The 26,982-nt window shown below is 53.9% G+C and overlaps 3 protein-coding genes and 1 long non-coding RNA gene across 10 annotated transcripts; 1 reads left to right on the top strand and 3 right to left on the bottom strand.

The window, feature by feature from the left end:
• Positions 1 to 1,931: 1,931 nt before the first annotated feature.
• On the bottom strand, positions 1,932 to 9,019 carry ARHGEF25 (Rho guanine nucleotide exchange factor 25). 6 transcript variants are annotated; one of them, XM_046658778.1, is made up of 16 exons: positions 9,005 to 9,019; positions 6,978 to 8,417; positions 5,817 to 6,031; positions 5,585 to 5,680; positions 5,427 to 5,503; positions 5,187 to 5,253; positions 4,944 to 5,047; positions 4,690 to 4,759; positions 4,483 to 4,572; positions 4,300 to 4,392; positions 4,076 to 4,126; positions 3,809 to 3,886; positions 3,410 to 3,610; positions 3,100 to 3,280; positions 2,590 to 2,801; positions 1,932 to 2,294 (listed from the first exon to the last, which is right to left on the bottom strand). In XM_046658778.1, exons 2-16 carry the CDS (start codon positions 7,072 to 7,074, stop codon positions 2,184 to 2,186), a joined length of 1,743 nt encoding a protein of 580 aa, XP_046514734.1. In that variant the 5' UTR covers positions 7,075 to 8,417; positions 9,005 to 9,019; the 3' UTR covers positions 1,932 to 2,183. The 6 variants fall into 6 exon arrangements, with proteins under 6 accessions (XP_046514734.1, XP_046514728.1, XP_046514768.1 ...); XM_046658772.1 differs by lacking the exon at positions 9,005 to 9,019 and adding an exon at positions 8,704 to 8,914 and having other exon boundaries at positions 8,303 to 8,417; XM_046658812.1 differs by lacking the exon at positions 9,005 to 9,019 and adding an exon at positions 8,816 to 8,834 and having other exon boundaries at positions 8,303 to 8,417.
• Positions 3,893 to 5,782, top strand: LOC124238188 (uncharacterized). The gene is made up of 4 exons (XR_006888253.1): positions 3,893 to 4,036; positions 4,466 to 4,602; positions 5,238 to 5,412; positions 5,602 to 5,782. It is a non-coding gene; the product is annotated as an uncharacterized LOC124238188 (long non-coding RNA).
• Positions 9,020 to 9,848: 829 nt separating the features above from the next.
• Positions 9,849 to 14,194, bottom strand: DTX3 (deltex E3 ubiquitin ligase 3). The gene is made up of 5 exons (XM_046681379.1): positions 14,176 to 14,194; positions 11,743 to 12,143; positions 11,395 to 11,679; positions 10,260 to 10,477; positions 9,849 to 9,924 (listed from the first exon to the last, which is right to left on the bottom strand). Exons 1-5 carry the CDS (start codon positions 14,192 to 14,194, stop codon positions 9,849 to 9,851), a joined length of 999 nt encoding a protein of 332 aa, XP_046537335.1.
• A 1,438-nt stretch (positions 14,195 to 15,632) lies between these two features.
• Positions 15,633 to 26,548, bottom strand: PIP4K2C (phosphatidylinositol-5-phosphate 4-kinase type 2 gamma). Of its 2 annotated transcripts, XM_046658834.1 has the most exons (11): positions 26,301 to 26,437; positions 25,766 to 25,859; positions 23,539 to 23,636; positions 22,771 to 22,867; positions 22,259 to 22,402; positions 19,598 to 19,744; positions 19,373 to 19,411; positions 18,676 to 18,789; positions 18,030 to 18,297; positions 17,758 to 17,861; positions 15,633 to 17,575 (listed from the first exon to the last, which is right to left on the bottom strand). In XM_046658834.1, exons 3-11 carry the CDS (start codon positions 23,601 to 23,603, stop codon positions 17,495 to 17,497), a joined length of 1,059 nt encoding a protein of 352 aa, XP_046514790.1. In that variant the 5' UTR covers positions 23,604 to 23,636; positions 25,766 to 25,859; positions 26,301 to 26,437; the 3' UTR covers positions 15,633 to 17,494. The 2 variants fall into 2 exon arrangements, with proteins under 2 accessions (XP_046514790.1, XP_046514780.1); XM_046658824.1 differs by lacking the exon at positions 25,766 to 25,859 and having other exon boundaries at positions 26,301 to 26,548.
• Between the last annotated feature and the right edge of the window lie 434 nt (positions 26,549 to 26,982).

Raw genomic sequence — 26,982 nt, forward strand, 5'->3', positions numbered from 1 at the left:
TGAGGAAGACTGGCCCTGAGCTAACATCCATGCCCATCTTCCTCTACATTATACATGGGACGCCTACCACAGCATAGCTTTTGCCAAGTGGTGCCATGTCCGCACCTGGGATCCGGGCCAGTGAACGCAGGCTGCTGAGAAGGAAAACGTGCAAACCTAACTGCTTTGCCACGGGTGGCCCAGGGGGCATCTCTAAGTTAGGCATTTCCTCAGACATCCTCGCTGGATCCCTCCCTCTGGAGTCTGCTATGCCAGGTGGCTGTGGAAAGGTGTAGGGACCAGAGAGATAGGCCAAAAGACAAGCACACCCTCAACACCCAGCACCCACTGTTTACCACTCCCAAGCCTCTTCACTCCTGGTTCCTTTCCGCATCTGCACTTTGGCTGGAGACAGGAGCTGGCTCCTCTAGGGTTCCTGGTCATTCCCAGAGCCGCCGCATTCCCCAGCAAGAAAGTTCAGCGTGGTTCTGAATGCCCTCCTTCTGCCCCCAGACCCAAATCCTCACGGGGCACAGCTTGCCCCCAAGAAAGTGTAAGGGCTCCATTGGCCTCAGCAGTTTCACAAACTTCTGAGATGGGAAGCAGCTACATATATTGCACAAGGACAGAGAACCACCACCCCCCACCTCTGCAGGGGGCGGCTGGGCCTAAATTCTCAGTTCAGGGCCTCCGGGAAAATACAGAGGAAATTTTAACTTTATTTCTTAGAAGCCAAAAAAGCTGAAGTACCATTTATTACATTCAAGTGCTATCCACGAAGTAGGTGTCGTTAAATTAAGCACAACAGGGTCACCCACCCACCTCACGTACCCCTGTGGTCCCTAAAGAGACATAAAGGTTTGAGCTCCCGAATCCTGCTATTTGCCCTATCCCCTCCTCCATTCACAAGAATCCTCAGCACCCCGCCCCATCACTCTCTGGTCCCCAGTCCCTGACCCCAAAGCCTTGGGGGTGGGGTACAGTAAGGGTGGGTCTCCCCTCTTCAATTCCTCCTATTGTTCCCCAGAAGTCTTATCTGGGCTGTACGTCCTGTCCCCCCCTTAGTGGTCCCTCCCCCCATTGTCGGCCAGAGGGACCTCAGGCCCTCAGGGAGGCTCCCGCTCCTCCTCACCCTCCCACCCCAGCAGTCTATTGTCTGCTGAGGAAGCTCAAGTACACGTGACCGGGCCCAGGGGACGAGTGGAGTGGACACAGTGGACATACTGATGCCCAAGGACCCAGGACAGGGTGTCTGGACATGGATCTCCGCATGTTTGGCTCTCCCTGTCCCAGAAGTCGGGAGGGGTGAAGACCCCTTTGGCTCTCTACTCTTGGGTCTGAGGCTTAAAGAAGACTCCCTTCCTCAGGGTGGATACGCCTTATGACCTCCCAGACAGCAAAAATAAAGAGACCCAGAGCCAGAAGGGGCCACAGCCCCCAGCATCCTCTCCACCTTCCCCTTCTCCTCAGCTGAACATGGAGGCCTCAGAAGGAAAGGTACATTGGGCATTTGGTGCTTTAGAATCTGGGTGTTGGGAATGGGGGAGTCACACTACACTGGGCTTTCCACGGGCGTCTAGAACAGAGGCCAGATGGGAGGGAAAGAAGGGCTGGGTAAAGGGGAGGACACATCAAAGAGCTGCGTTCCAGTGGCCCCTAGCTCCAGGTCTGGACTGAGAGATGCTGCAACTGCAGGTGAGGGACAAGAGAACGACGTCTTCCATCTTTCACCCTGTGTTCTCCTCCTTTCACTAGACTCCGGCTCAAATGACTGATTTGAGAGGTCAGCTGATCCCTTCCATGCCACTTCACCCCACTGACCCCTTCCCTCTGCCAAGACAGCGGCCTTAGTGATATAACAAAACCTTTATTCTCAGAAAACAGAAAAAACAAAATCAAAACCAAACTAATCATTTGTATCTGGCCCTTGCCCCAGCCCTCCCACCCACCCACCCACATATCCTCCTTTTGGGGGACCTGTGATGCATGCATAGGGGTGGGAGCGAAAGGAATCTGTGTTCCTTGGGCAGAAAGAAGTCCTTTTGAGTCTAGGTACCCTCCTCCAAGTTGACACCCATCTCAGCCTTGCCTGCCTTCTAGGCACACCAAGAGGAGGATTTCCTGGGCGGTGCCAGAAGGATTGCCCTGAAGTTCCTTGGGGAATAGAGTGGCTGAGTCAGCACCACCCCCGTGGCCTTCACCAGTTACAGCTCATCTTCATCCAGCTTGGCAAGTCTGGCTTGGCGGGGAGGGGTGTTTGGAATTGGTAGACCTGGAGGGGAGTCATGAGGAGCCTGGGAGATGTCACTGAGGGCCTGAAAAAAGACTCAAGTCAGAGGATCAAAAAAGCTCAAGAATCCACTCTCACTCCTGTCTTTTCAGTGTAAGCTCCTAGCCAAGCCACCTCCTCTTGCCAGACATCTTAGGTTATCTGAGACATCAACTTCCCCCAAGGTTAAACTGGAAGAGCAAAAGGTAAGAGATGGGAAGTAGGAGGGGGCAGACAAAAGGAAGAAAGGGACGATATGAGGGAGGGGGATTTGGGGATCCCTGAACCAGAGAGGCCCTCCCCGTTCTGCCCCTACAACCAGGGAACTCCATTCCTCATACCTGTGTGTCCAGGGGCAGGGCGGCTCTGGCCATCTCCGGTTTGGGCAACAGCAGCAGGGAGGGGAGAGAACCATTGATGGGGGCGTGTGTGCTGACCTGGGCCCGGTCTCCAGGCCGAATTCTCCCAGGGCTCCCCACCCCAGGCCCTCCTGGCCGCCCCAGGCTGTTGGTCTGGCTCTCCCGTCTCTGGTACTCAATGGGTGACTGCAATGCTGGGGCAAAGACAGGAACAGAAGGAGGGTTACAGCAGATACAGATCCTTTCCCTAGGGGCTCTGCTCAGGTCATCCTCCCTCTTTGCCCTCCATCCCAAGGACAGGCAGTCAATGTAAATTGCTTGGGGTTTTAGGGGATTCTGAGTTACCAAATCTTGAGCTAGTAGTGGAAAAATGGGGATGAGAGACAGAGAGAAGCCCGGGTCAGAGGGCAGGGATTGGAGATTGGGCAGTGAGGGATTCAGGAGGTCAAGGGGCTGAGGGAGCATGGGGGGGAGGGAGGGTGGGAGCTTCACCATTGAGAAAGTCCCGTTGGCTTTCCAGGATCTGAGCCACTTGCTTGATCCAGGCCTGACTGACTGCGGGGTCTGTAGTCTGCAGGATATAGCGCTGGATCCCACCCTCTGGCCCTCTGGAGGTCAGGGCAAAGCGGCAAGGGTCACCTTGGAGGTTCCCCTCCAGTCCCAAGCAGCTCACCTGGATTGGCAAATAGGAGACAGCCCTCAAATTCTTCAGGCCCTCTCTGGTTCCTGCCCCATCTTGCAAATCCAAGAGCCAGACATCCCTGCAGAGGCCTCGCCCCCACCCAGTCAGAGGGCTCCCCACCTTGATGCTGCTCTTGTACACATATCCAGGCTGCGTTCCACCTCGCACTCCTCCCCCCAGGGCCTCGCTGAAGATGACGATTTGCTCAAAGAGGAAGACACGCCTCTCTCGACCCCGGGAAGAGAGGAGCCCCCCAGCCTCAGGCTCCGTAACCCAGAATGTGTCCTGGCTCAAGAGCTTCCCCTGAGCAGTCAGTTTACCCTAGAACCAAAGAATAGTGGCCTTCAAGAAAAAACAAGAGAAAAGGGGCAACTCTCTGCTCCTCCCTCCTTCCCCTGACACTCCCCACCAACCATGGGGTCAGCCCCAGGAGAGGACAATTCCCCATAAGGACCTGCCGAGTGCTCAGACTGGGGCAGAAGAGCATTGGGCCTCCGGTTTCCTGTTCCATTTCCATACCTCAAACCCCCGCAGTCTCCCCAGGGTCATCATGTCATTGCAGCGCTTGGGCACAAAGCACATGACCTCCACAGCTCGCTGGGACCCAGACGAAGAGAGGAGCATTGTCATTATTGGGAAAGAAGACTCTTCAGGCTGTGTTTCAACCTCCAACCAGCCTCCCCCTAAAAACTAGACAGCTGTACACCACCCAAGGAGCTAGGGGGCCCGGGAGACTAAGAAGACAAGGTGTGCATGGTGTATCCTGGAAGATCTGGGAGTCCTCACCTCTAGCTCCTCAGTATCCATCCCAGCTCTACTATAGTACTTGAGAAAATCCTAAGACATAGAAAAGAAATGCTCAGGGAGGTCACGAGGACATCCTTAGAAGCTTTCACATCCTCCCCTGAGGACCCCCGGGAGGTCTGGGGGGAGCCTTAGGAACCCTGGGGAGATGACGGAGGAAAGGGCTGTCCCAACCAGCTGTGCCCCCAGGGAGCAGGGGGCCTGACCTTGAGCAGCAGCTGATATTTCATGATCCTCTGCACTGGTTTGATGAGGAGGTCATTGAGCTGTAGGCGGTGGCCCAGCTGCTGCCGGAGCTCCTGGGGACAGGGACAGGGTGGTTATGCAGCCTGGAAACCCTGCTCATGCGGATTCTGTCACCCTTCCCCCAAGGTACCTCAGTCACTGACCTCGAAGTAGCTGTCCCCAAATTCTGACACCACGTGCTCCGACTTGGGCTTATTCTGACAGTATACCACATACATATGCAGCCGGCGCTCCTACAGGGGTGAAGTTTAAGAAAGAGCAAGGTGAGTGAGGAGAAAGAGCACATCTCCAGAGAGCCCTCACCCAGGCCCAAACCCTTCCCTCCTGGGCCCCAGCCCCTCAAGTCTCACATGTTTGATGAATAGCTGAGCCAGCCAATCAGGATCCTTCAAGCATCGTTGTAGCTCCTGCAGGAAATAGCTGGAGGGGTTGGCAGGGAAAAGGTAGGTCAAATACCCCCACCCTGCAATGTAGAGCTGTCTGCCCCAGCAGTGCTTCCCATGAAGCCTCTCTAAACGTTCATCAGGCAACGATGGGCCCAGGGGCAGAATAGAGACAACCAGACATATGCCCTTCCCCGCCCCCTCAGGGATCCACCACTCACTCTCGATGCCACTCATAGATTTGCTGGATGTTCCCAAACACAATCCTGTCACGGCCTCGAAGACTCTCAGGGACCCCCTGAGCAGCCATGGTGGCCATATAACCCTGTGGGAAGGTTGGGGTAGGAGCATGAGTGTGTGGGGCCAGCCCTGATGGGAACCCCTGCGCCCCAAGGCATCTCTTAAACTAGCCCTGGGCAAAGGGAAAGAGCTGGGCCAGGGCTGGGAAGAGAAAAGGGAACTACCTCCACAATCTGCCCCAAGTCGTCCACATACATCTTCTCTGTCTCTATCAGTTCCCTCAGGACATACCTGGGAAGAGAGCAGCAGTGCACATCCTTGGTTTAGCCACTTCCTCCCTGCTGGACTAGCAGCCCCTTCATCACCACAGCCAACCTCAGAGGAAATTCCAAGTCTCAAATCTAAAATGGGAAGGACAGTCCTCTGGAAGTTGTGGGGTGGAGGAAAAGTGTAAGGACACTTACATACTCCTTTCCAGAGCCTTCTTCTTCTGTTCCTCCTCACTCTCAGGGGCTTGGGACAAAGTCTCCTCCTCAGGTGGCTGGAAGGGAAGAATATCCTAGAGGAAGCAAATGCATACCTCTTGGGTGAGCGGAGTCACTCCAGACCCATTTCTTCATACCTGCGTCTTATTTCCAGGGACCTCCAACAATGTGGTCAGCAGAGTCAGTTCCGGCAGCTCCTCTCCTGTGGCCAGAGGTGGTTCCAGCATCCAGTTCTAGGGGCCAAAGGTCAAGTGTCAGAGGTCAGCGACAGTAGCTATGTCTCTCCAATGACCAGTGGCCCCCAAACTGCCCTCTCTCCCAGTGTCCTTCATGGATGTCCTACATGCTTCTGTGGTGTTCCCTGCTCACCTCATATGGTCCAGCCTGGCCACCATCTGCCTCAGTTTCCACACTGAGACAACGTTTAGAATGATCCAACCATCTTCTCAGGCTACTGACTGGCCCTGAGGGGCCCGGGGAACAAGGGCCAGAGCTGAGGCCAGAGCTGGGGCCAGAGGGGGCAGCCAGACCCGAGGCAGCCGAAGCTGAGATGCTCCCCTCACTGCCAGCAATGGAATAGGACTCTAATGGGAGGGAGGGAAAGAGGGGGAGATAGATATTGCTCCAGCTCCCGATTCAGGGTCCCTAGGGAACTCCCAGAGTCTCCTCTCTATGATGTTCAGCCCCTCTCCTCCAGGGCCCTCTCTCTTGCCATCCTCATTTTAGTTGGCCAGGATAGAAAATTCCACCAGGGCACCTTGGGAGGAAGGACAGTAAACACCTGGCTCCCCAGGCCTGGAACCCCGGTTACATGTGGAGTTTCCCCCACATCCTAAGTATGGCACAGATACGGGGGTGGGGGCAGCCATCTGGGCTGACACTGGAAGCTGGGGGTGGCCATCTGCTCTCCTACAACCCTCCCCCTTCCAATGGGTACAGACCATTCTCTGAGAAGGGGAAGGAGAAAAAGAGCTAGGAGCCCATCTGCCACCCCCAGACCTCTCCTCCACCAAGTACAGTAATGACTATAAAAAGACAAGACTTATGCAGCCCACCTCCCCAACCGAGGCACAAACCCAACAGAAGGGGCAGGTGAGGAGAGCTCATCAGAGTTATCTTTGGCCTGGGCTCACAGACAGAGGAGCTGCGATTTGTGATAAAGCCCCTGGTAGACCCCTCACCCTCATTCCTCCATCCCCCTGTCGCTCTTCAGATGTGAAGTCAATTCTCAGCAAAAGGATTTGAGGGAAAATGCGGTTCTAGGCCTAAGGGGCTTGTGGATGGGTTTCTCTCATACCCAGCTGACTACAGGAAAGAGAGGAGTCCCCTGCCCCTTCCCCAATTTCCTTAACTTGAACTGATAGAAATTTGGAGGCAGAAGGGATCTTAGAGCTCATCTATGAAGCCACTTTCCTGAAAAACACAGGTACAGCCTCCAGCCTCTACATCCCTAGGGCCCGGGCTGACAGATGTCCTGAACCCTCAGCCCGCCCCCCACTCAACACTGGGCCCTAGCGACCTCGCACTCACCACGTCCCCCCCGGGCGAAGCAGCAGCCGCATTTTGCCAGCACTTTTCGGATCACATGGGGACAGGCACAGCGACCCCCCTTGTGCCCCCCCCGCATGGCGCCCGGGCCCCCCCGCGCCCCCCACCCGGGCCGGCCATGCAGGGGGAATCACGGGGGGCGGGGCGGGGACGGCGCAGGGCGCACACCCCCCCTCCCTCCTACCCCACTCCAGGCTGGGGGAGAGGGGGAGGGAGGGACCAGGGAGGGGGCGTCCAGGGGTAGGCGGAAGTCTGGTCTGGAGGAGGGCTGGGGGCTCTGCAGAGAGGGTGGCGCGGGGCCGGGCCGCCGCGCTGGGCGGGGAGGGTTTCCGGAACCCTGTCGGTGCGGGGCCCAGGGTCCAGATGTCCAGAGGGGAGGGGAGGGATAGTGGGGAAGGCTGGGCCGGGATGCGGCAGCCGCTCCAGCTCCGTCTCCGGCCTCTCGGGTTGGGGGTGGCTCTAGGCCCGGGCAGGGAGGAGCGGGGGCCGACTCCCCGAGTCACTGGCGCTGCGCGGGTCCCGGCCGAGCCGCGAGCCGAATAACAGGCCCCGCCGCGGTGCTGCCGCGGGGAGGGGCCTCTGCGGCCCAGCTCCGCCCTCTCCCTCCCGTCCCCCCTCCCAGCCTGTGCTGGGTTCCCGCCCCAGTCCCCCCTCCCCCAGGCACCACCACGTTCCCACTCCACGTCCCCAGCGCCTCGGTCCCTCCTCCCCAGCCTGGGCGCCCCCGCTACGGGTTCACCCTCCCTCCCGCATCTCGGGCTCTGACTGCGGAGCGCTGGGCTGGGGGTTAAGCCGGGCGGCGGGGTCTGCCCGGGTCGCCCCTCAGCCTCCGCGGTAGGGAAGGGCGCGGTGGATGGGGCCTTGGCCTGTGCGAAGATGTCCTGGGGTTGAGACTGTCCCTAGCCGCGCAGGGGTGGGCAAGGCCCCCCAGTAGGGGATGCGTGGATGGGGAGCTCTTTGTGGGGAACACAGCCCAGGTGCCGCCCTCTCGGCGGACCCTTCTTTCCTCCAGGCCCCGGGACTCCGGCTGAGGCTAATCGCCAATTAAGGCGAAGTCCTGGAGTCTGGGCTGGCGAGGGGCCAGGGGTGGGGCGCGGGGACACTCCGCCTGCGGGGGCTCGGGACCGGCTGAGGTGGGGGACACATAGAGGACTAGAGGGCGAAAAGAAGCGTGGAGGTCTCGGCGATTAAATGGGTCTCATGCAAATTAGATCCGAACCTTTATGCTAATGAGAGCAGCAAATCTTTGAATTCGCCACTTTGCGCAGGACGGCAAACTGTGCCCCACCCCACCCGCAGCTTCTTACCGGGCAGCGGAGCCCAGGCGGGGACCTCCCGTTCACGCTCCCCTCTCTGATGCCCCTCCGTACAGTCAGACTCTGGCTCGGTCCCCCCCGGCCCTAGGGGGCTTCTCTTCGGGGGCTGCGGGGACAGAACGATCCTAAGGAACCCGCCCTCCACGCCCAGCCTTGACCTCCCGCTTCCCCTTCTCCCTCCTGTCAAAATCCACGTTGTTATAAAGGGGTCGCCAAGGCTGGGGTGGAGGGAGTGGTTCACCCAGAACGTGGCTATGGCCCTCTTAATAGAACTCTCGGATTCCTGCCACTGCCCCGCAGAATTCCTGTTTGCAGGTAAACTGAGTTGTGGGGTGCAGCCCGCCTGAAGCCCCCTAAAGATCCCAGACCCCACCGTGGTCCCCCTTTCTTACCCCCTCCTGCCCGGGTAGGGCGCATGCGCGCAGCATGCCCCCCATGACCCCCAGTATCCGGTCAGTGCGGCCAGGGGCGGGGCGGTCCGGGGGCTTCATCCTGGACCCCTACCCTGCTCCAAGTTTCAGGGCCGAGGGGGCACGGAAGCTGGGGGGCTCGGAGGCCTGCGTGCGTCCGGGGAGTTGCTGCCGCCGAATCCTCCCCCTGCCCGGCTCCGCCCCCACTCCCACCCCAGCCAAACTTCTCTAAAGGGGTAGGGTTGTTTCTTTCTCTACAACCGTAGTTCAACAACAAACAAACCCCTCTTAATCCCGATTCCGGCTTTGACGCGTGATCCGGGGCCTCGCACTGCTGTTATGGAGCCCGCCATGCACAGGCCGGGGCCCCAGGCCCTCTGGAGGCAGAGAGACTGGGAGGCACACGGGGAGCTCCCGTTTGCCACCCCCTTCCCCTACTCAGCAGGTCCCGCTCCCCACCCCACCCCCTCCGGGTCCACAGAACGGATCGGGTGTGGCATAGAGAGTTGCATATTTTACTTTATTTTTATTAAATTAAAAGCTACAGTCTGGCGGCGATTCCAGAACAGGGTAAGGAGGCTCCTTATAGGGGGCAGAGAAGAGCGGGAGACAGACAGACTGACAGAGACAGAGACACAGGAGAGAAAGGACAAGGTTAAGGTAGAAGGGGAACTGTTTCTGAAGACACACAGCCGGCTCCATGCGGGCTCAGAGCAGCCCCATTCCCCCAACCCCGAGGCTCAGGAAGAAAAGCGTGTGAGGGCAGGGGTGTTCAAGAGGCCCTGCCCTCCCCACCCAGGTCCTTTCTCAGCTTAGTCACTGGAGCACAGCACAAACCCGAAAAAGCCAAGGGCAAGAGAGGGCCAGGGCAACTGGGAGTATGTACAGGGGAGAAGGGGAGCAGGGCCTGGGAGGTCAGCCCTGCCAGAAGGGAGTGGCTCACACTGCACTGAAGCACTTGGCCTGTGCGGGACAGGGGAAGGGACTGCCCCTTCCCTCTCTGAACTCCTTCCCCAGTCAGACAGGTCCCCATTAGTGTGGTGTGGGGGGCAGAGGGAGAGAGGAGTACAGAGGCTTCCGTTGGGTCCTAGTGGAGTACGGCAGGGGCCTTGCAAAGTGGATGTCCTTCAGTCATCTGTGATACCCTTGGCTCTCAGCTCCTCTTGCACCCGGGTCAGGTAGGTGGGGTCCGGGTACCCAAACCTGAGAGCAAAGCAAAATGAGGGTCAGGGTTAGCTGTTGGGGTTACTCAGATGACCCCCGTGCTCACCCTCTTTCTGGGTACCCCATTCCTGGCCCTCCACACCTCCCCTAAGGTTATCCAAACTTAGCCCAATTCTGCTTATTTTTGTCAGTTAAGCTGCACCCATCAGGACCAGGTTGAATGTAGGAGAAACTGGGATGGAAGATGGTTGAAGAGTTTGGGGGTGGTCCTCTCTGGTTAGGAGGTTCCCAGAGAGAGGGGGGTTGGTGGTGTTCCCTCAATGGAAATGAAAAAGGGGAGGAGCCAAGGGAAGGGAAATGAAGGAGTGCCGCACAGCTGGGGTCCCCCTGTGCAGCTGGTCTTGTGGTGGATATCGTTCCAGGTGATGACGTTCGGTCTCCCTGTGGTCATGGACGTGCCGATAGTGAAGGTGAGACGCTGGTCAAACGCCTTGCGGAACAGGGTCAGCACCTTGTTGCCCTCGGGGCAGTCCGGGAGGTAGGCCACCCGTGTGGTGCCAGGATACCGAACTCCTGGGTTTGGGTGTTCAGCCTGGAAGGAGGGGGAGGTAAAGTGGGCAGTGAGCAGCTGGACACATTAAGGCCTATGATGCCGCAGAGGGTCGCCGTAGCCAGCCTTCTGTCTGTGCACCCCCAGCTTCTGCTGACAGGGCAGCGACAGGCTGACAGCCTTTCAAGGAAGGAGAGTCTCTAGGGTCTGGGCAGGAGGAGCTGGTTTCTGGACAAAATCCTTATTGTTAAGAGGTTCTTTCTGCTGTCTCGATCCAAGTCTCAGTTCAGCAACAAATGGATTCTCAGAAGTGATGGAAGGAAGCTGGTCCCTACTCTCCAGATAACTCAGCAGAAATATGAAAACTGAGAATAATTTCTCCTTCAGCCTTTCCTTCTCCACCTGACCACACTCCCAGTGCTTCTTCCACTGTCCAACCTGTTCTACTTTCCTATTACCCATCTTCGGAGCTTCCTCATCCCTCTGCAAACCAGAAATGGAAATTATTTTGTCAAGCAGAAAGACACCTGTATCTTGATCACTCCTGTTTTAACCTTCCACTGTCATCAAGGTTTTCCTCTGTCATAAATCTGGAAGCGAGTAACACTCCCAGCTCTGTTAGGAGGGTCACATCCCTCCCAGCTGTGCCTGCCTGCACCTGAGCCACCATCTCCACAGAATTCCTCTGCCTAGAGTATCTGTCAACATCCAGGTTCACCAAGGAAACTATTCAATTCCTTTGTCTCATATTTGATTTTCATGTGTGCTTAGGGTTGTGGGGATGGAAAAGCTGAGCCTCAAGGAGATGTCCTAGCTCCAGGGCACCGAGTGGGACGACACCCCGGGAGACAGCAAGACTGTATCCCATCTAACAAACACTCACCCTCACCCAGTTTTCCTAGGTCAGAGAATCAGCTTGGGGAAAACCAAAGGGTGAGGGCAGGCCGTAGTCTTCTTACCCCCTGGACACCGGGCGGGAAGACGTACTGGATGACGATGGTGCCGTACTTCTCATAGCTGGGCAGCAGGAGTGTGGCGTCCTTAGAGACCAGCATCCGCCCATTCTGGGGCTGGTTACCCACCAGCTGCCCATAGAAGCGGCCGCACATGGGGCAGGCCTTCTTCACCTGCAGGGCCCGGGTGATGCAGCCCTCGCAGAATGAGTGCCGGCACTTCTCCAAGGTCTTGGCATTCTGGATCTCCCCCAGACAGATGGGGCAGGTGCTCTCCTGCTCTTCTGCCTCCTCCCGAAGGCGAGGAGGAAGAGGAGGGGGCAGAGGAGGAGGAGGTGGGGGGAGTCCCCGAGCCCCTGGGGGCAGGAGCGGGGCTGCTCGGAGAGGGGGTGGGCCTGGGCGGTGCAACTCGGGGTGTTCCCCCCCACCCCCCAAAGCCAGGCAGCCCATAAGCTCCCCCTGCCTCTGAGCTTTCTTCAGCTCTTTCTCAGCCTCTTTTAGCAGCCCCTTGAGAGCCTTCCGGGCCAGGTAGAGCCCATTGGGAGGGGCTGGGGGCGGGCCCTGTGGGGAAAGCTGGAGAACATAGATGTCAGAAGTCTCGCCATCTATGAGGATGGACACACGGTGCTCCTCCCGAAGCCGGGCCAGCCGGGCTGGGGTCTCCTTGCTCAGGAAGTCCCACACAGGCTTGGAGACAGTCACTTTGTTCTTGCAGGTGCCTCCACAGGCTGCCATTCTGGACAGGACGAACGACACTGCCCCCAGGGTGAAAGGGACTCAGGGTGGGGGGTCCCCATTTGACAAATGTCAGTGCCTCCTACTTCAAGTTCCTTTCCAAACCTGTATTACCTCTACTCTCTCAAAGTCCAACCCCCACCTCCTCCCCCAAGTTCATCTTCAGTCTCCTCTCATCTTTCAAACCCCAGCACCCACTGAAGAGCAAGAAAATTTCTATAACTTTATTATTTATCTTCTAGGCCAAACATCAATCTTGGTTCTCCTTACACTCCTCCCAGGATCACAGAAACAATCTGCCCCTCCCCCTCCCCGGGTGAAAACTGGGTTCTTTCAAGGGGAGGGAGACTTTTTAACCTCCTTTTTGCTCACTTTGATCCTGAAGAGCTTAGAACTGGCATGCAGGCTCTCTCTCTGTGTCCCTGCGCCCTACTTGTAGGTTGTGTGACCTGGTGAGTGGAAAGGAAAACGAGGGAAAGTGAGAAACCCCCTCCTCCGTTCCCACATGCCCCTACCCCACAGCCCAGTCACAGAGATGGGAGCCTGGGTGTAAGTTCCTGGGGATGGGATTACTTGGAACATGGAATGGGGGAAACCAATTTAAAGGACAAAGTCGAGGTTGTCTTGGGAGGTAGATACCTGGAAAGCCCATGGACGATGATAGCAGCAGCAGTCCCTCACTTTCCACACTCAGCTGACCAGGGCTGCGGGGGAAGGGGCAAGGTAAAGGGTTATGATGACAAATGTTACCAGTTTTCCCCAGCCAGTCTAGTAACAAAACAAAAACTCCTCTTCCACTTCCTTTCCTTCTCTCCTGCAGAATTCCATCCCCAGCCTCTCTCCTAGTTGCTAAAGAGGGAACTTGAACATGCTAACTTTCCTCTTTTCTCCCCCAGCTCTGAGGCTCTCCAGAAAGCCTAGGGCACAGATAAGAGAAGTCAGGAAGAGAAAGACCCACACAGATGGAGGTCTTTCTTGCCACCTCCCTCAGATCACATGGACAAGAATATCTCCTATGCTCCCCAACTCCTCGCTCTGCTCCACATTCCCAAATAATTCAGCCCCTACTGCTAGGGAGCCTTCCTTGAGAGCGAACCAAGTCTCTTCTGCAGAAGTCTGTTTGGAATGCGAACAAAGTGGCAGCAGCCCCTGCAATAACAAAGTTCTCACCGTCACCTTTTAAACCCAGCGCACCTAGCGCGAAGTGCAAGCCGGTCAGCAATTTAGTCTGCATTTAGGGAGGGGTGGGGCTCCCGCAGGGGCTCGGCTGGAAGAGCCTGATGTTTCCCCTGAGTCTGGCCGCGTTCGGCTACAGAGCTATCTCTACACCACCTCCAAATGCAGCTCAAATAGAAAGAGGGGCAATTAGTGTGACCTCAATTCCTTAACTGATGCAAAGGGGAGCGGCTTTCCGTTTGTGCCTCCATCCTAGTTCCCTCAAGGCCAGACGCACCTCGAGATTCAGAAAGTGAAACTGGAAGCCTAGAGCTTCGGCTCATACCGTCTTTCCAGGTGGAACACCCCCTTCCCCATCAGAGGGAGCCCAGAACCTAGGTGTCCTTAGCTCCAAGTCCTGCTGGCACGGAAAAGGGAGGCGGGGCCACAGTTTATGCTGGGTCTCTGATTCCTCTGGGGCAAGCCAGGCCGGACATGAGCCAGTCCCTCCCTCCGGACAGAGGCCGGCGGAGGGGCAGCCGGGAAGGGCACGGGTTCTGGGGGGCATCAACCGAGGCAGCTCTACCCCTCCCCCCACGACCTCCTACAAGACCCGACCCGGAACCAACTCCCCACATAGCCCTCTCGCCAGAGCCCCTGGAGCCCCATCATGGGCGGGGGTGCATGTCGGCCGATCGCAGTCCCCAGAACCCCCAAATGGAGGCCAAGGCTGGAGGGTGATAGAAAGAGGATCGCCCGGGCGTGGAGGGCCCCCGGCGCCGCGCGCGGGCGAAGGAGGCGGAGGAGGGGGCGCAGGGGGAGCGGGAGGGCGCGTGGGGGGTGCGAGCGGGGCCCGGGGGGCGCGCGGTGGGTGTGGGGGGCGCCGGGCTCACCTACCTCCCGTCAGCGCCGCCATTGCCGGTCACATGACTGAGGCTGTTGCTGGGATGACGGTCTGGGCCTTAGCAACAAGGCGGGGGAGACCCCGAGAAGGTGGGGGCAGTTTGCAGGGGGTGCAGACTGAGGGGAAGGGAAGGAGGACAGCACCGCCTTCCCCCTCTCGGGTGATAACCGCCGTTTTCTTTGACCCCCTTCTATCCACCAGCCCCTGCCCTTCCGCCCCAAAACAAAAATGGAGGCGCCGTCCCAGTCTTTGGAGGGAGGGGGTGGCGTCGTGGAACCGAAGGTAGGAGGTTAAATCCCTCAGAGACGCCACCCTTCTCGTTTCCCCTCCCAGCAGGAACCCTCTCCCTTTTTCCCAGCCAGCTGCGTGGCAGCTTCTGGGAGCTGCTGGCGGATGGGTGGGTGAGGAGTGTTGGTTTAGGTAGATGGGGAAGAGGGGGCAATTTTTCTGTGAGCCTTACGCTGGAAAGGTCTTTGAGGAATAATGTGGGACGGGAAGAAGAGTCACAGTAAAAGGAATAGCATCGGTTCTAAAAAAATAAACCCCAGGACTAAACCATTTCAATACCCTCCCTCATCTCTTGCCTTTTCCTGGATTGTTACCTTCTGTGACCCCAACAACCTGCTCCTAGGTGGCTATGGGTAAGTGCCTCTGATTTTTCTCTTTGCACAAACAGGGATACTGAGGCTGGTGCAGAACAGGAAGTGAATACATTTTTAAAAAATGTCTTGGGGTGGTGGTAGTGTCAGGTCTATGGTTGAAATAGAGTTAAAAACTGTCAAAGAAAAAAAAAGCTGTGCTCTGTTCTGCTTCCCACATCAGAGCAATCTCCGCCCCCAGTCGAACTCACTTCCCTGGGGCCACATCAAGCCAGGTTTTTCCACCAGCCAGAAGGCCTCCACACCAAGCAGTACTCATCTCCCAGACTGGCAACAATCTCTATTTGTCCACCCCCTTCTTCACTCCCCCTCTGGGCTGGAGGGTTGGTCACTTTCTTCCTCACTTTCCCAGGACCCTGCTGTACTCTTCTTGCCCTCCAGGCAGAGGACATCTTTCCCAGGAAGCCTGGGGGAACACTGAATTCCTTCTCTTTTAGCTCGTGCATGCCTGCGGTGCTAGTGCTTGTGGTGCTAGTGTGCGTGAACTGAGAGGCTCACTCACCTTTACTGAGATGGGAGTGTGGTCAAGTCCAGGACCTGAGGGAAGAGGGTCACTTCACCTCAGTTCTCCCTGGCCCCCCTATAGCTGGATTCCCACAAAGCTGGAGAATGAGTTTTCCATTCCCATGCACACCCCTTGCCGCCTTTGAAGTTCACAGCCATCTATCTAGAGACCCGCATTTCTTAGTTAGGGGCCAACAACTTAAAGATGAGAATTCTCCTTCTGGTCTCTGTACCCCTAGGCACAGCCTTCCTCAGAAAAGGGGGAAAGGGGAAACAAGAGGCATTTCTGTGAAGGAATTCGGATTCAATAATTTATTTTCTATGTAGTGACAGTAATGGGAGTACATACACAAGATCTTTTCTATTAATTAATAAAACAAAAAAAGATGAAAAACAGAAACAACAAATGAAGGAGACCATACTGCTCATGATACATTAGCCACATGGTCAGAAAACCCATTTCTAAAGAACAGTTGCTGGTGTCATGGAATTTTATTGCATTCAACAGGGGAAAGGTAGACTGGGAAAGAAAAAGACCCATTAGGCTCCTGACAGGAAGGTATGATAGGGGCTCCAATCCTTAACTGGAGATGCCTCTTGTTACTTCCTTTGGAGCAGAAGATGGAAGGGAGAGAGGAATTCTTCATGACCTCATGACTTCCTGTGAGACAGATCAGTCCAGCCAGATACAGAGCGAAGAATCTTTGCATCCCCACAGGCCAGTTGCTGGTATACCCATCTTTATGTTTAAAAAAAATGTAGGAGCCTCAAGGGAGATGGAGGATAGCAGGAAGAATGGCTGCCTTAGCCCCTAAAGCATTGGGGGGAGGGGAGGACACTATCTCAGCTCATCAGGGTCCTCTACATTCTAAGACTATCACACATCAACTCAACTCTCTTTGGAGAGGGCTGGGTGATTGAGTTATGGCTCTGACTCCTCTCTGGGGATTAAGAGTGAAGATGACAAAGAAAGCCATCTGTCCCCTGGGAGGCACAGTAGCAGTATAAGCCAGGACAGAAGAGACAAGAACAACAAAACCAACTGGAAAAAGGGTTTGAGAAGAGGTGGGGGAAGGGAGTATGCTAGGCGCATATCTCCAGGGAGCAGAGGAGGTTCTCACACTTGAGACTTCCGTCCTTTGAAATGACCAGGGTTGACCCAGGTAGAGATATTCCCTCCTGCTAGGACTAAAACCTCAGGGATGGGTAGACATGAAGAAAGGAAATTTAACATGGAGAATGAACCTTACACCCCTGGCCCATCATCCCAGCCTCCAGAACTGGCCCATATCCCCACTGAAGGGTTCCAGCCCCAGGAAGGGTGTGAGGTCCTGGGGAAAAAGCAGCAACAGAAAATCAAACACCTTCCCCAGGATGGAACACTCTGGCAATCTCTGGGCTCCTGTGCCCAGAAGTATAGGGGTGGGAGTGGAAGTGGGGTGAGGGAAGAGATTGGAGAGTAGTCAATCCCTGACAGAGACCTTCTCCAATTCCCTGCATAATCAAGAGTCCTCGTAGGTCCCACCTCCATGAAGTGCCAGCCTGCTGACCACTCTCCACCCCAACGGTGGGTAAGATTGGCCATGTCCCATCATATGTGTGTATGCCTGCACCCACATCTGTAGTATCTTGAAAATCTTCTATCCCAGGGCCCACTGGGAAGGAAGCGTGCCACACTGAGTTCTATAAAGTTATCAGCAAAATTCAAACACTCTTAGTTCATCCCACACAGCAAAGTGCATCCAGAGTAGCTGCTTGAGTCAGGTCCATCTGTCCAGTCAGGTCCTGAAGACGGCAAACCACCCCCTTCCCCAGCTCCTCCTATGTTACAGAAACAACAGGACATTTGACAAAGATCAAGGCACTTGGGAGAGTCAACAGTAATGCCCTCATGAAGCAAGCAGACTCGTTGGAGGGGAGGGAGGAAGAGGAAAACTGGACAAAGGGGAAAAGGGATGACGTATTTCCAAGGGCCAGGAAGAGCCTACTCAATAAGACGGAGTTATTTGGATGGAAGGAGCCATAGCCTGAATTTAGCAAAGGAGGAAGAGAAGAAGTAGTGGCCAGAATATCCACAATCCCCCCAAACCTCTCAGAACCCCACCACCTTGAACAGAAAGCAGCAGTCACCATGGAGTCAGGCAGTCTCTTAGGCAAAGATGTTGGTAATAAAATCCAGGAATCGCTTAGCATACTGCTCAGGATGGACAGTAGAGATCTCTGCCCCAGCCTGTGAGAGGAGGTATGGAACATTGTGTCAGGCCACCCGCCCACCTTCCCCACTGCCCACCCCCTGTTCCACTCCAGACTCAACCCTTTATCCTTTTGCCACCCCACTGCTCTGGCACGAGATGCTCTCTCTTCCCAAAGAACAGTCAAGATAGGAAAGGAATGGCTTTGGGGAACCCTCACCCCATGCTTGACAGTTTTGGCTGCATGAGCTGCTTTCTTCTTGGCATCATACTGTGTCAGGATGTCAATGAGGCCCATGAAATACACCTCCTTGTGGGGGGCCCCTGGGGAGAGGGACCAGCAATGAAGAGCAAGTATAGCCCCAATTCCCTCTTCCCAGGAACCAGTCAGATCTCTTCTGAAAAGCTAACCAGCCTCTCCATCCACCACCCTGGTCTCTGCCCCCCAAGGACAACCCTCCCCACCCTTAAAATTTCCAGGATCTCTCTCACCCTCAGCACTCCGGATGGCGTAGACATCAATGAAGGATTCAAACTCTCCAGGGCCCAAGGGCCGATGGGAATGGATGTAGCCGCCGATTCCCTCAGGGGAGGTGCCATAGGAACCCACCAGAGCAGGTTGTCCTGTCGGGCCACAGTCCCCATCCCCCTCGGACTCCTCCTCCCGCACAGGTCCCTCCTCCTCTGGTTCAGAGCCCCGAATGATGTCGTGGATGCCCAGCAGAAGGCTGTAGTCCATGATCTTCAGCTGCACTAGGAACTGAGACCCCACTGACAAATCAGACACCCCAGCTCTCCCTCCCCATTCCCAGGTACCACCCTTATACCTCCACCCCTGAATTTCTGGGGCCCTCCTGGGAAAGGAAGTGTGAAACTGGCGAGTTGGGAGTATACCATTGCCCTTTAGTACCTAAATGTCCTGGTATCTAAGGTTATCCTTTTAGCTCAGTCTAGCTCCCTGCTCCATGAGTCCCCTCTAGGGGGTTTTCACATCTCATATCCAACTCCCCTACATGCAGAGAGCCCAAAGAATAAAGGGAAGGGGAGGAGTTCCCTCATATTGTGAATGGGAGAGAGAGCTAACCTCTGGGGAGCAAAAAAGGAAACAAAGCCATTCCCAGAACACCTCAGTCATTACCTCCACATCTCTCTTTAGTTTCTCTAAAAAGACTTTCTTTTCCTCTTCACCAATGTAAACTTTCTGGTTCTTGTTAAGAAAGTCCATATCCTTAAGTGTGGGCAATTCTTTAACCTGAGAATAGGTAAAGGGACATCTTGGCACCTTCCCCCAAGGTCCCAGAGGACTCTGCTCTATCTAGGGCTCTATTTAACTCAGAGCCTCTAGGGGAAAGAGCTCTCATAGTCCCTGACTCGCACCCAATCCACACTGGAGTGCTGCCCCAGAGTCTGTTCTCACCTCCAGTGGCTTCCCCAAACACTCACTGCAGCTGTGCTCCAAGTCACAGCCCACTACTTTCTGCTTACGGTTTTCAATCAAGACCCTCTATGCTGACTTTTCTTTCTTCTTCATAAGCAAAAATAGCTCCTTGAATAGGAGAGCCCAGAGTGGGAGGTGGAGGGTAAGCATTTTGCTCTTAAAGGCTGGCATCCTCACCCATCCCAAACCTTCCACATGGAATAACCCATGCCAGTGACAAAGCAGCTGTTCCTCCTGCCCCGTCCAAACAATCCCTGGATCGGTACAACTGTACGTCTTTTTCCCAGTGCTTTAAGACAAGAAGAAATAGCTGGTGACCCCTACCTCTTCATCCTAAGAAGATCCCTTTCACCTGCCCTTCCCCATCCCTCACCCTATCACCTAAAATCAGTATCACCTTTTCCTTATCGCTGGCTTCCCGGGACACTAGGGAGCCCTGTGGAGAGACCCAAAGACAAGTCAGCAGATGTGGCTAAAAGAATAGTCAGGATCCAGCTCCTAAGATAAATGCTCAAGCCCAATCTTCTTTCCTTCAAAATGAATCGGCCAGTGCCGTCCCAGGCCCTTCTCCACCCTCAGACATCAGGAGCCTCCCCCTCGGGCCTGGCTCTCCTTTCCTTACCTTGAGGTCATACTTCCTGTGCACAGGAAGACGGTGGCTAAACATGTTGCGCATCACCAGCATGTAGCTGTCTTCGTTGTCCACACTGACTCGGTACATGCCCAGGAACTGGGGCAGCAGCGTGTTGCCATGGCATTTCACAATGTACTGGGTAGATGGGAGGAAGGAACGCGGAGAGGCTGAGCAGCAGATACACGAAGCCCAAGGATGGGAATTCAAACACTACCATTCCAGAGGGGGCCAGAAAACGTCAAGTAGAGAGGTTACAAGAAGGTCAAAAGTTGAGGGGGGGAGGTGTGCTTTCTAAAGATGCCCTGGTTATTCTCATGGCTTCTGAATCCGCCTCTCCTCTGATTTATTCCATTTGTATAACGTCTCTAAATTTTAAAGCACCTTTTCTCAATTCATCTTTATCATTCTTCGAGATGGGCAAGGTAGGTGTTATCATCCTTCTTTTAGACCCTTTTTCTATGCAAGTGGTCACAGAACCAGGATTAGAAATTACATCTGCTTTTCAATGAAATGATTTTATCTAGACCAATTTTTCTGAGTGGGCTAGATTCCCGTAGTAAAAATGTTTGCATGATGGCCTATAATTTGGATTCTAAAAAAAACTTCCTCTTTCAATGCTACCATCTCTCTCCCTCTCAGTATTGCTGCCTACTTCTCTTCATAGCCAACCTCTCAGAAAATTAGTCAGCAATCAATCCACTTCCTTTCTCTTATTCACACCTCGGATCACTGAAATCAGATTTATATTCTCCTTTCCCCTCTGAAATCTCTCTGCCCCTCCCTCCACCAAATCCCTCGGTTCCCAAATCCAATGGCTATCTATTGCAACTGGGCGACACTTGATACTACTGCTAGTCTCTCCTTAAACCTCTTTTCACCCTTGCTCCCATCATACCACCCTTCTGATCCTCCTCCGTCCTCAAATCCTGTGTGGAATGGAGTAGAGCATAAATCATTAGGAGCGTCCGTCTACTCTGAGTCTCCTTCATGGGCTCTTTTTTCTACTTGTTCCTTAAAGTTCTGTCCTCAACTTTCTTTTCATTTCACTCCACATTTCTCTTCAATAATTATCTAATTCATGGCTTTAATTACCATCTATTTACTTATAACTCTCCAATTTAGACTCCTAGTCTAATCCTCTTTCCTGAACTCCATACCCCAACCACTTACTGGACAGCTATACCTGGATGGACTGCGGAAACCCCAAACTCAACATGTCTAAATCAAAACTGTCTTCCTCCAAAAACCTGTTTCTTCTTCTGCTTCCCAACTGTTGGTGAATGGGCACCCAGTTACCCCAACCAGGAACTTAGAGGCACCTCTGCCTAATTCCCACAGTTCTCACATAGCTCGTGCTCACCACCTCCACTGCCGTCACTCCACCAGGCCCCTGTCATTGCTCACCTAGACTATTACAATTACCTCCCAACTGCTACCTCCACTTCCAGTTCCCTCCCTGCCCTCATTCCATTCCCTAAAATGCTGTCACTTTCTCTACAATGCTTGGTGTTATTTCTAAGCAACATATATACCACTCCCCTACAAAGCACCTTCAGGATAAAACCCAAACTCTCTGCGTGGCTTAGAAAAGCCTTCACAGCCTGACTCCTGCCTAACTGTTTTTCGACAACATCATATCTTAGCCACACTGACTTTCTTGCAGTTCCCCAACACCAAGCTCTCTCATGGTTCTGTGCCTTTACAATTGCTGTTTTCCTTTGCCTAGAGTGCTCTCTTCCACTTCATCCAATGGTTAGTCCCTACTAGTCTTTCAAGAATCAGCTCCTATGATACTCTCTCTAAAACTCTCTTTGAGCCTCCCAATGCACCTCTTCCCGGAGATGAGTTGAGATGCTCTTCCTCTGCAGCCCCAGAGCATTCTGTACACACATCTACTATTGCACACATCTTGTTGTGTGCTAATGCTAGCTTGCTGCTCTCTGCCATTAGACCAAGAGATGTGCAAGGGCCCCAACCATTTCACTCACCTCTTTCTCCACTGCCTAACGTAGGGCCTAGTAATAACAGACATTCAATATTTGTTCAATAAACCAAAGACTCCTTTTAGAGCCTTTCATTTATTCATTGCTCATTGATTTTGGTGAGATTTTTCTTCAGTTGAAAGATATTCAGGCAGTGTTTTTATCACTAAAATATTCCAGAAATTCCATATTCCAAATTAATCTGATCAGACAGAATAGCTTCTCTAATCCCACTTAGGACTGGACATAATCATGGCTTTTCCCCTCCAATTTATCCCAGTTGTGCATTTATTCTGGTTTTCTCCCCACACTGCATTTATTCCTGATAGTAGCTTTGGTGTTAACACTTCACCTAAATCTGACTTAGTCTATAGTCAAACTGCTACGTGTGCGCGTTTTATGTGTCAATCCACAGCGTTTTAGACTGTAGGTACCAAATGATAAGGAACATTTCTAAATTATTCTATTTAATCAAACACAAATAGGTATGTGGAGGCTCTCTTTTTTAATTCCTAGTTTTCAAAAACATGGTGTCAAATGCTTCTTAGGGGAGGCAAAATGGGCTGTAGGGAGGAAAACGGATAGGAAGTCTCCCCATGTGCTCTGACAGCTGAGCTATGAGTCGGGGGGAGTGGAGGGAAAGAACGAGGCTGGGGAGAGGCCTGACCTGGTGGTAGTTGGAGAGGTTGCTATGCATGTCAGCAATGTCCTCGCTGGATACTTCTTTGATGACCAGAGTTCGATCATAGGAGATGAGGAAGCGACCATCACTGCCTTCAGTTTCACTCGGGGGACTTCGGGTGAGGGATACCTGGGGACACAGCAGAGGCCAGGGATCTTTTCCTGCCCCTCTATATGGAGATGCAAGTCATAGGATAATGGTCAACTGAATGCATCAGAAAATGGATAAAACCCCTGTGTAATAGGCTGAGCAGGGGTTCTTAATCTGGTGTCCATATATGGACTGAATGAAACTGAAAACAAAATTTTTAATATATCTACATTTTTCCCCCAAGGACAAGGTTTATAGCTTTCATCAGATTTTTGAAGATGCCTAGGACCACAAAAAGGTAAAGAATAATACTTTCCAAGGCTTTCATTTCTCCAAACATGACTGTCCCAAGGATTCGTCAGTTGTTAGGGAAAAAGGACCACCCTCACCCCATAATGGACTCTCACCAAGTAATCCTGGTCATCAATGCCAAATCGATCACGGAGGTTCCTGAAGACCTGGGGACAATACTCCTTGAACTTGAAATGACTAGGCAGATTTTCCCTGAAATGGGAGTTTTCAAGGTAAGAAAACAAAGTAACAATATTACATTTATATAGAGCTTTACAGTTTATAAAGCACCTTCACACATATTACCTTATTTCATTCTCATAAAACTCTTGTGAGGTCCTTTAAAGGTATATTATTCCCATTTTAAAGAAGGAAAGACTGTGACTCAAGGTGATTGAGTGACCTGTTTAAGTCATATGGCTGGTAAGTGGCTTAAGTAGAACCAGGATCTACTGCCCATCCAAACAGCAGCATTTCCCAAATCTCAAGCAAGTTAGAGACATCCTAAAACCAGCAAGAGGTACCACTGTTTTGAATGGCATCTTCTGATACTGAGAGCTTAGAGGATTCAGGTATTTCTTTCAGGGAGTCCCTATCAGGAGCTAACAGGAATGGCATCTAAATGTATTTACTCTGTGGAATAACCAGGCTGGAGGAAAGAGAAACTAGTATGTACATAAAAGAGTGCAGGAAACACTGGAGATTATTTTAATGGTTTCTTTGCACAATACCGAATTTCTGAATAGGGAAGGAGGTTAGACAATACAACTTGTCAGTTGCCTTCTAAATGGAAAACATTCAACTCACTGAATCTTAACTCTTAAAATTACTTATTACTCTTTTCTAGGAAGGTTGACATGAGAAGGGCGGGGATCCCCACATACCTGTGGAAAAGGTGATTGTTGACCTTGATCTTGGAGCTGGCCTTAAAGTCGTCCGGCAGCAGCATCACCGGGGGAGGCACCTGGCTGAGCTCATTGATCTGATAAACCAAAACAAGAACAAGGAGGCAGTGAGCAGGGGTGTGGAGAGGTCCTTATACACTGTGTCTGGGAAAGAGTCAGAAAAGGGCAACTCAAAGCGCATTCCTTTAAAAACACTGGTTATGCCTACGCCTGACAGAGGTGAGAGAATGTGTCCAACCTCTTCTGCCCAACAAAGACTGCAGTAGGCAGCTCTCACACACAGCCTCTCACACTTCCACCCCCGTGGAATTTCATGCTCACAACAGTCACTTTATATTAGGCAAACCCTGTGAGCAACTCAAGACTATTTTTAAAGCTGTGAGAAATTCTAGAGAAAAAAACACCCTCAGCAGACTCAAGACACTCAAGACAAACAGTTCCATGCTCCACTAAAAACAAAACAAAAGGCATCTTTAAAGTACACGCGAAAGTTAATGGCTGCTGAGGGGTCAAGGGCAACAAGAATGACATGGCCGTATCCCGCAGGAGGCATCTCCTTACAAACAGGACCAGTCCTTCTAGACCGCTCTGACCCAGTTCTCTGCAGTAGCTCCCCACCTGCCTAGATGTAAAGGAAAAGAAGAGCAGCTAATTTTTTTTTTCCTGAGGAAGATTCGCCCTGAACTAACATCTGTGCCAATCTTCCTCTATTTTGTATGTGGGTCATGCCACATTATGGCTGTCAAAGAGTGGTCTAGGTCCACACCCCAGAACCGTACCAGGGCCCCCAAAGTGGAGCACACCGAACTTAACCATTAGGTCACAGGGCCGACCCCCAAGAGCAGCTGATTTCAGAGGGAATGTAGGCAGGTGGAGCATATGAGCTCATTAGGAGTCTGTTCACTAAAGTCAAGTCAACCCACCCCACAGCTCAAAGGATGCAAGCATCATCACACACTCTCCTCAGGCCCCAGAATCACAGTCGGCTAACTCATAGTGGAAAGGGAGATCCTGTACTAAGAAATCCCAAGGAGATGTGCTTTCTCCCCAGTGTTGCCACAGTATCTTTCACCCACCTTTAATAGTGCACTGATCATATGACTAGTTTATGTAAGTCCCATCCAAATTGTGAGCTCTTCCAGAGCAAGGACCAGTTCTAGTCGTCTGCATCTCTCAGGAGCCTAGCTAGCACAGTGTTGGGCACACGGTGGTCCAGAGTGTTTATCAACTGAATGCACGATGCTTTCCTATCCTTACTTGATTGTTCACAGAGGTTTTGAAGTACAGTCTAACCTAAATCCCACACACTGCAGTGAAACCCAGCGCCTCTCATTCTCAGCAGAAAAGGAGGACAGAACATATTCCTCCAGGGAAAAAAAAAGCCACTTGAGATTCCCAGCCTAAAAATCAGCTATGGTTCTTCATGCCCCCTCCTCGCCACCTGCTGTTAAGCAGGCTGAATCATCACAAAGACATATGTTCACGGAATTTCTCCATTACAGACACTTGAAGTAAATGTGTGTTGGCTGGAGGGTGGGGTATTGGGACTGAAGTACATATACCTAGGGAAGCAGAGGCAGGTCTTCAGTGTGACTCCCCCAATCCTTCCCAAAGGGATGGATAAGTCACCTGGAAGGTACATAGGAGGCAGGCCTACCTCCATCAGACCTGCCCATACCAAGTGCCTTAGACTGGATACTGGCTAGTAAGATATTACCACCCAGGGAGCTGGGAACACTCCACAGAGCCATAAGTGCAAAAGGGAGCTGACGGGCCCCAAATGACATTCTCAGGCACAAATTAAGAATGTCACAAAAACTGTGTTCTTCCTCACCCCCTTCCACCTCCACAACCCTGCCATGACTATAACCATCCAAGGAAGCTGGTTTATAAAACACTGCCTGCCACATACCTTCTCCTGAGGTATCCTCAGGAAAGGAGATGCACAGCCCTCTTTGGCCTCCTCCTTATTCTCAGGCCGTACCCCCTCCAGCAGTTCCCTGCTTCTGAAGTTCACCACCATAGTGTCCCCAGGACCAGAGCTCCTCAGCCCTCTCTTTGGTCAAAGATGACCCCCACTTACACCAAAGACCATCACTGCAGCCAGCAGTGGGGAGGCAGTTAAAACCAAAGGCATATATACATAGGTCCTGAGTGAGTGCGGCCACTAGGCTCAGGGTGGGGTAGCTTCTCTGAAATGCTGTACCTCTGGAAGGGAAAGGAAGGGACAAGCAGGATTAGAAGGTCCGGGAAGCCTGGCGCTTCCCCCAAAGCCAAGGTTCCAAAGTCAAGGACGGCGGCTGGAAAGCAAGGCGGAAAGGAAAGTGAACGATCCCCCGCACCCAGCCACCCTCCCTGCTCCCCTTCCACACACACACGCTCACCCGAGACCTCACCGCCGCCAACCCTGAAGAGCCACTCCCCCTAACGTCCTTCCAGCCGGGGCCGGGTCCTGGGGCTGAGGCCGGATCTGGCCGGAAGGAGGCAGGGAGCTGGGCTGCAGGTGGGAAAGGCGGCCCTAGAGCTGAGGAGTAAAGGGCGGAGGGGCAGACAAAAGTCTGCGTTCGAGAAAGGTCCAGAGCGAGAAGATACGCCGGGGGGTGGCGTGGGCGGCGACCGGGACGGCCGCGGGGAGAGTGGCCGCGCGAGGGCCTCGGGAGGCGGGAGCCTGGAAGCTGGGACGCCGGGGCGCATGAGCTGAGGGGCTCGGCAGGGCCGCCGGGGCGAGGGCCGGGTCTCACCGAGTGGGCTACGCCCCACAGGAACACGCCCACCAGCGGGTCGGCCGCCCGGAACACCTTCACCTTCTGCTGCACGAAATGCTTCTTCTTGGTTTTGGAGGCGAAGCCGAAACCCGGCCCGGGGGCCGCTGTCGCCGCCGGTGCGGTGGCCGGCGGGACCGAGGAGGACGCCATCGTCTCCCGCGCACCCGACCGAGCAGAAGCCGGAGCGGCCGCGCGGCGGGCTCCCGACCCCGGAAGCGGCGCTCACCTGCGCCGCCGTCACGTGACCGGAGGCCGGCCCGCAGGCGCGGGGGGCGGGGCGGCAATGGCTCCGCCCCCGGCGGCCGGAGCCCAACGCCGGCCGGGGGTGGGCGCACCTGGCGCGGAGGCGGCGAGCGGAATCGCGTGCCCTGAGGGCTGGGAGCCGTCCCAGGGCCTTGAGCTGTCACCGGGGTGATGGGGCTGCGGCCTAGGCTGGCCTAATTCCCTCCTAGGTCCGGGGCTTCTTTGCTGCGAGGTCGCCGCAGCGAGTTTTGCTCAGTTTCTGGGAGTGACCTCCAGCCTGAGGCTAACCCGAAAGCCGTTCTTTCCGAAGTTGGAGATCCCTTAAGTGGTTTTGATGTATTAAGCGTGCTTTTAGGAGGACCACTCAGGCATCATTCTGGAGGGTGACTGGAGTGTTGCAAAAGTCTAGGCACGA

The sequence above is a fragment of the Equus quagga genome, chromosome 1 (assembly GCF_021613505.1).
Source record: "Equus quagga isolate Etosha38 chromosome 1, UCLA_HA_Equagga_1.0, whole genome shotgun sequence".
Lineage (NCBI taxonomy): Eukaryota > Metazoa > Chordata > Mammalia > Perissodactyla > Equidae > Equus > Equus quagga.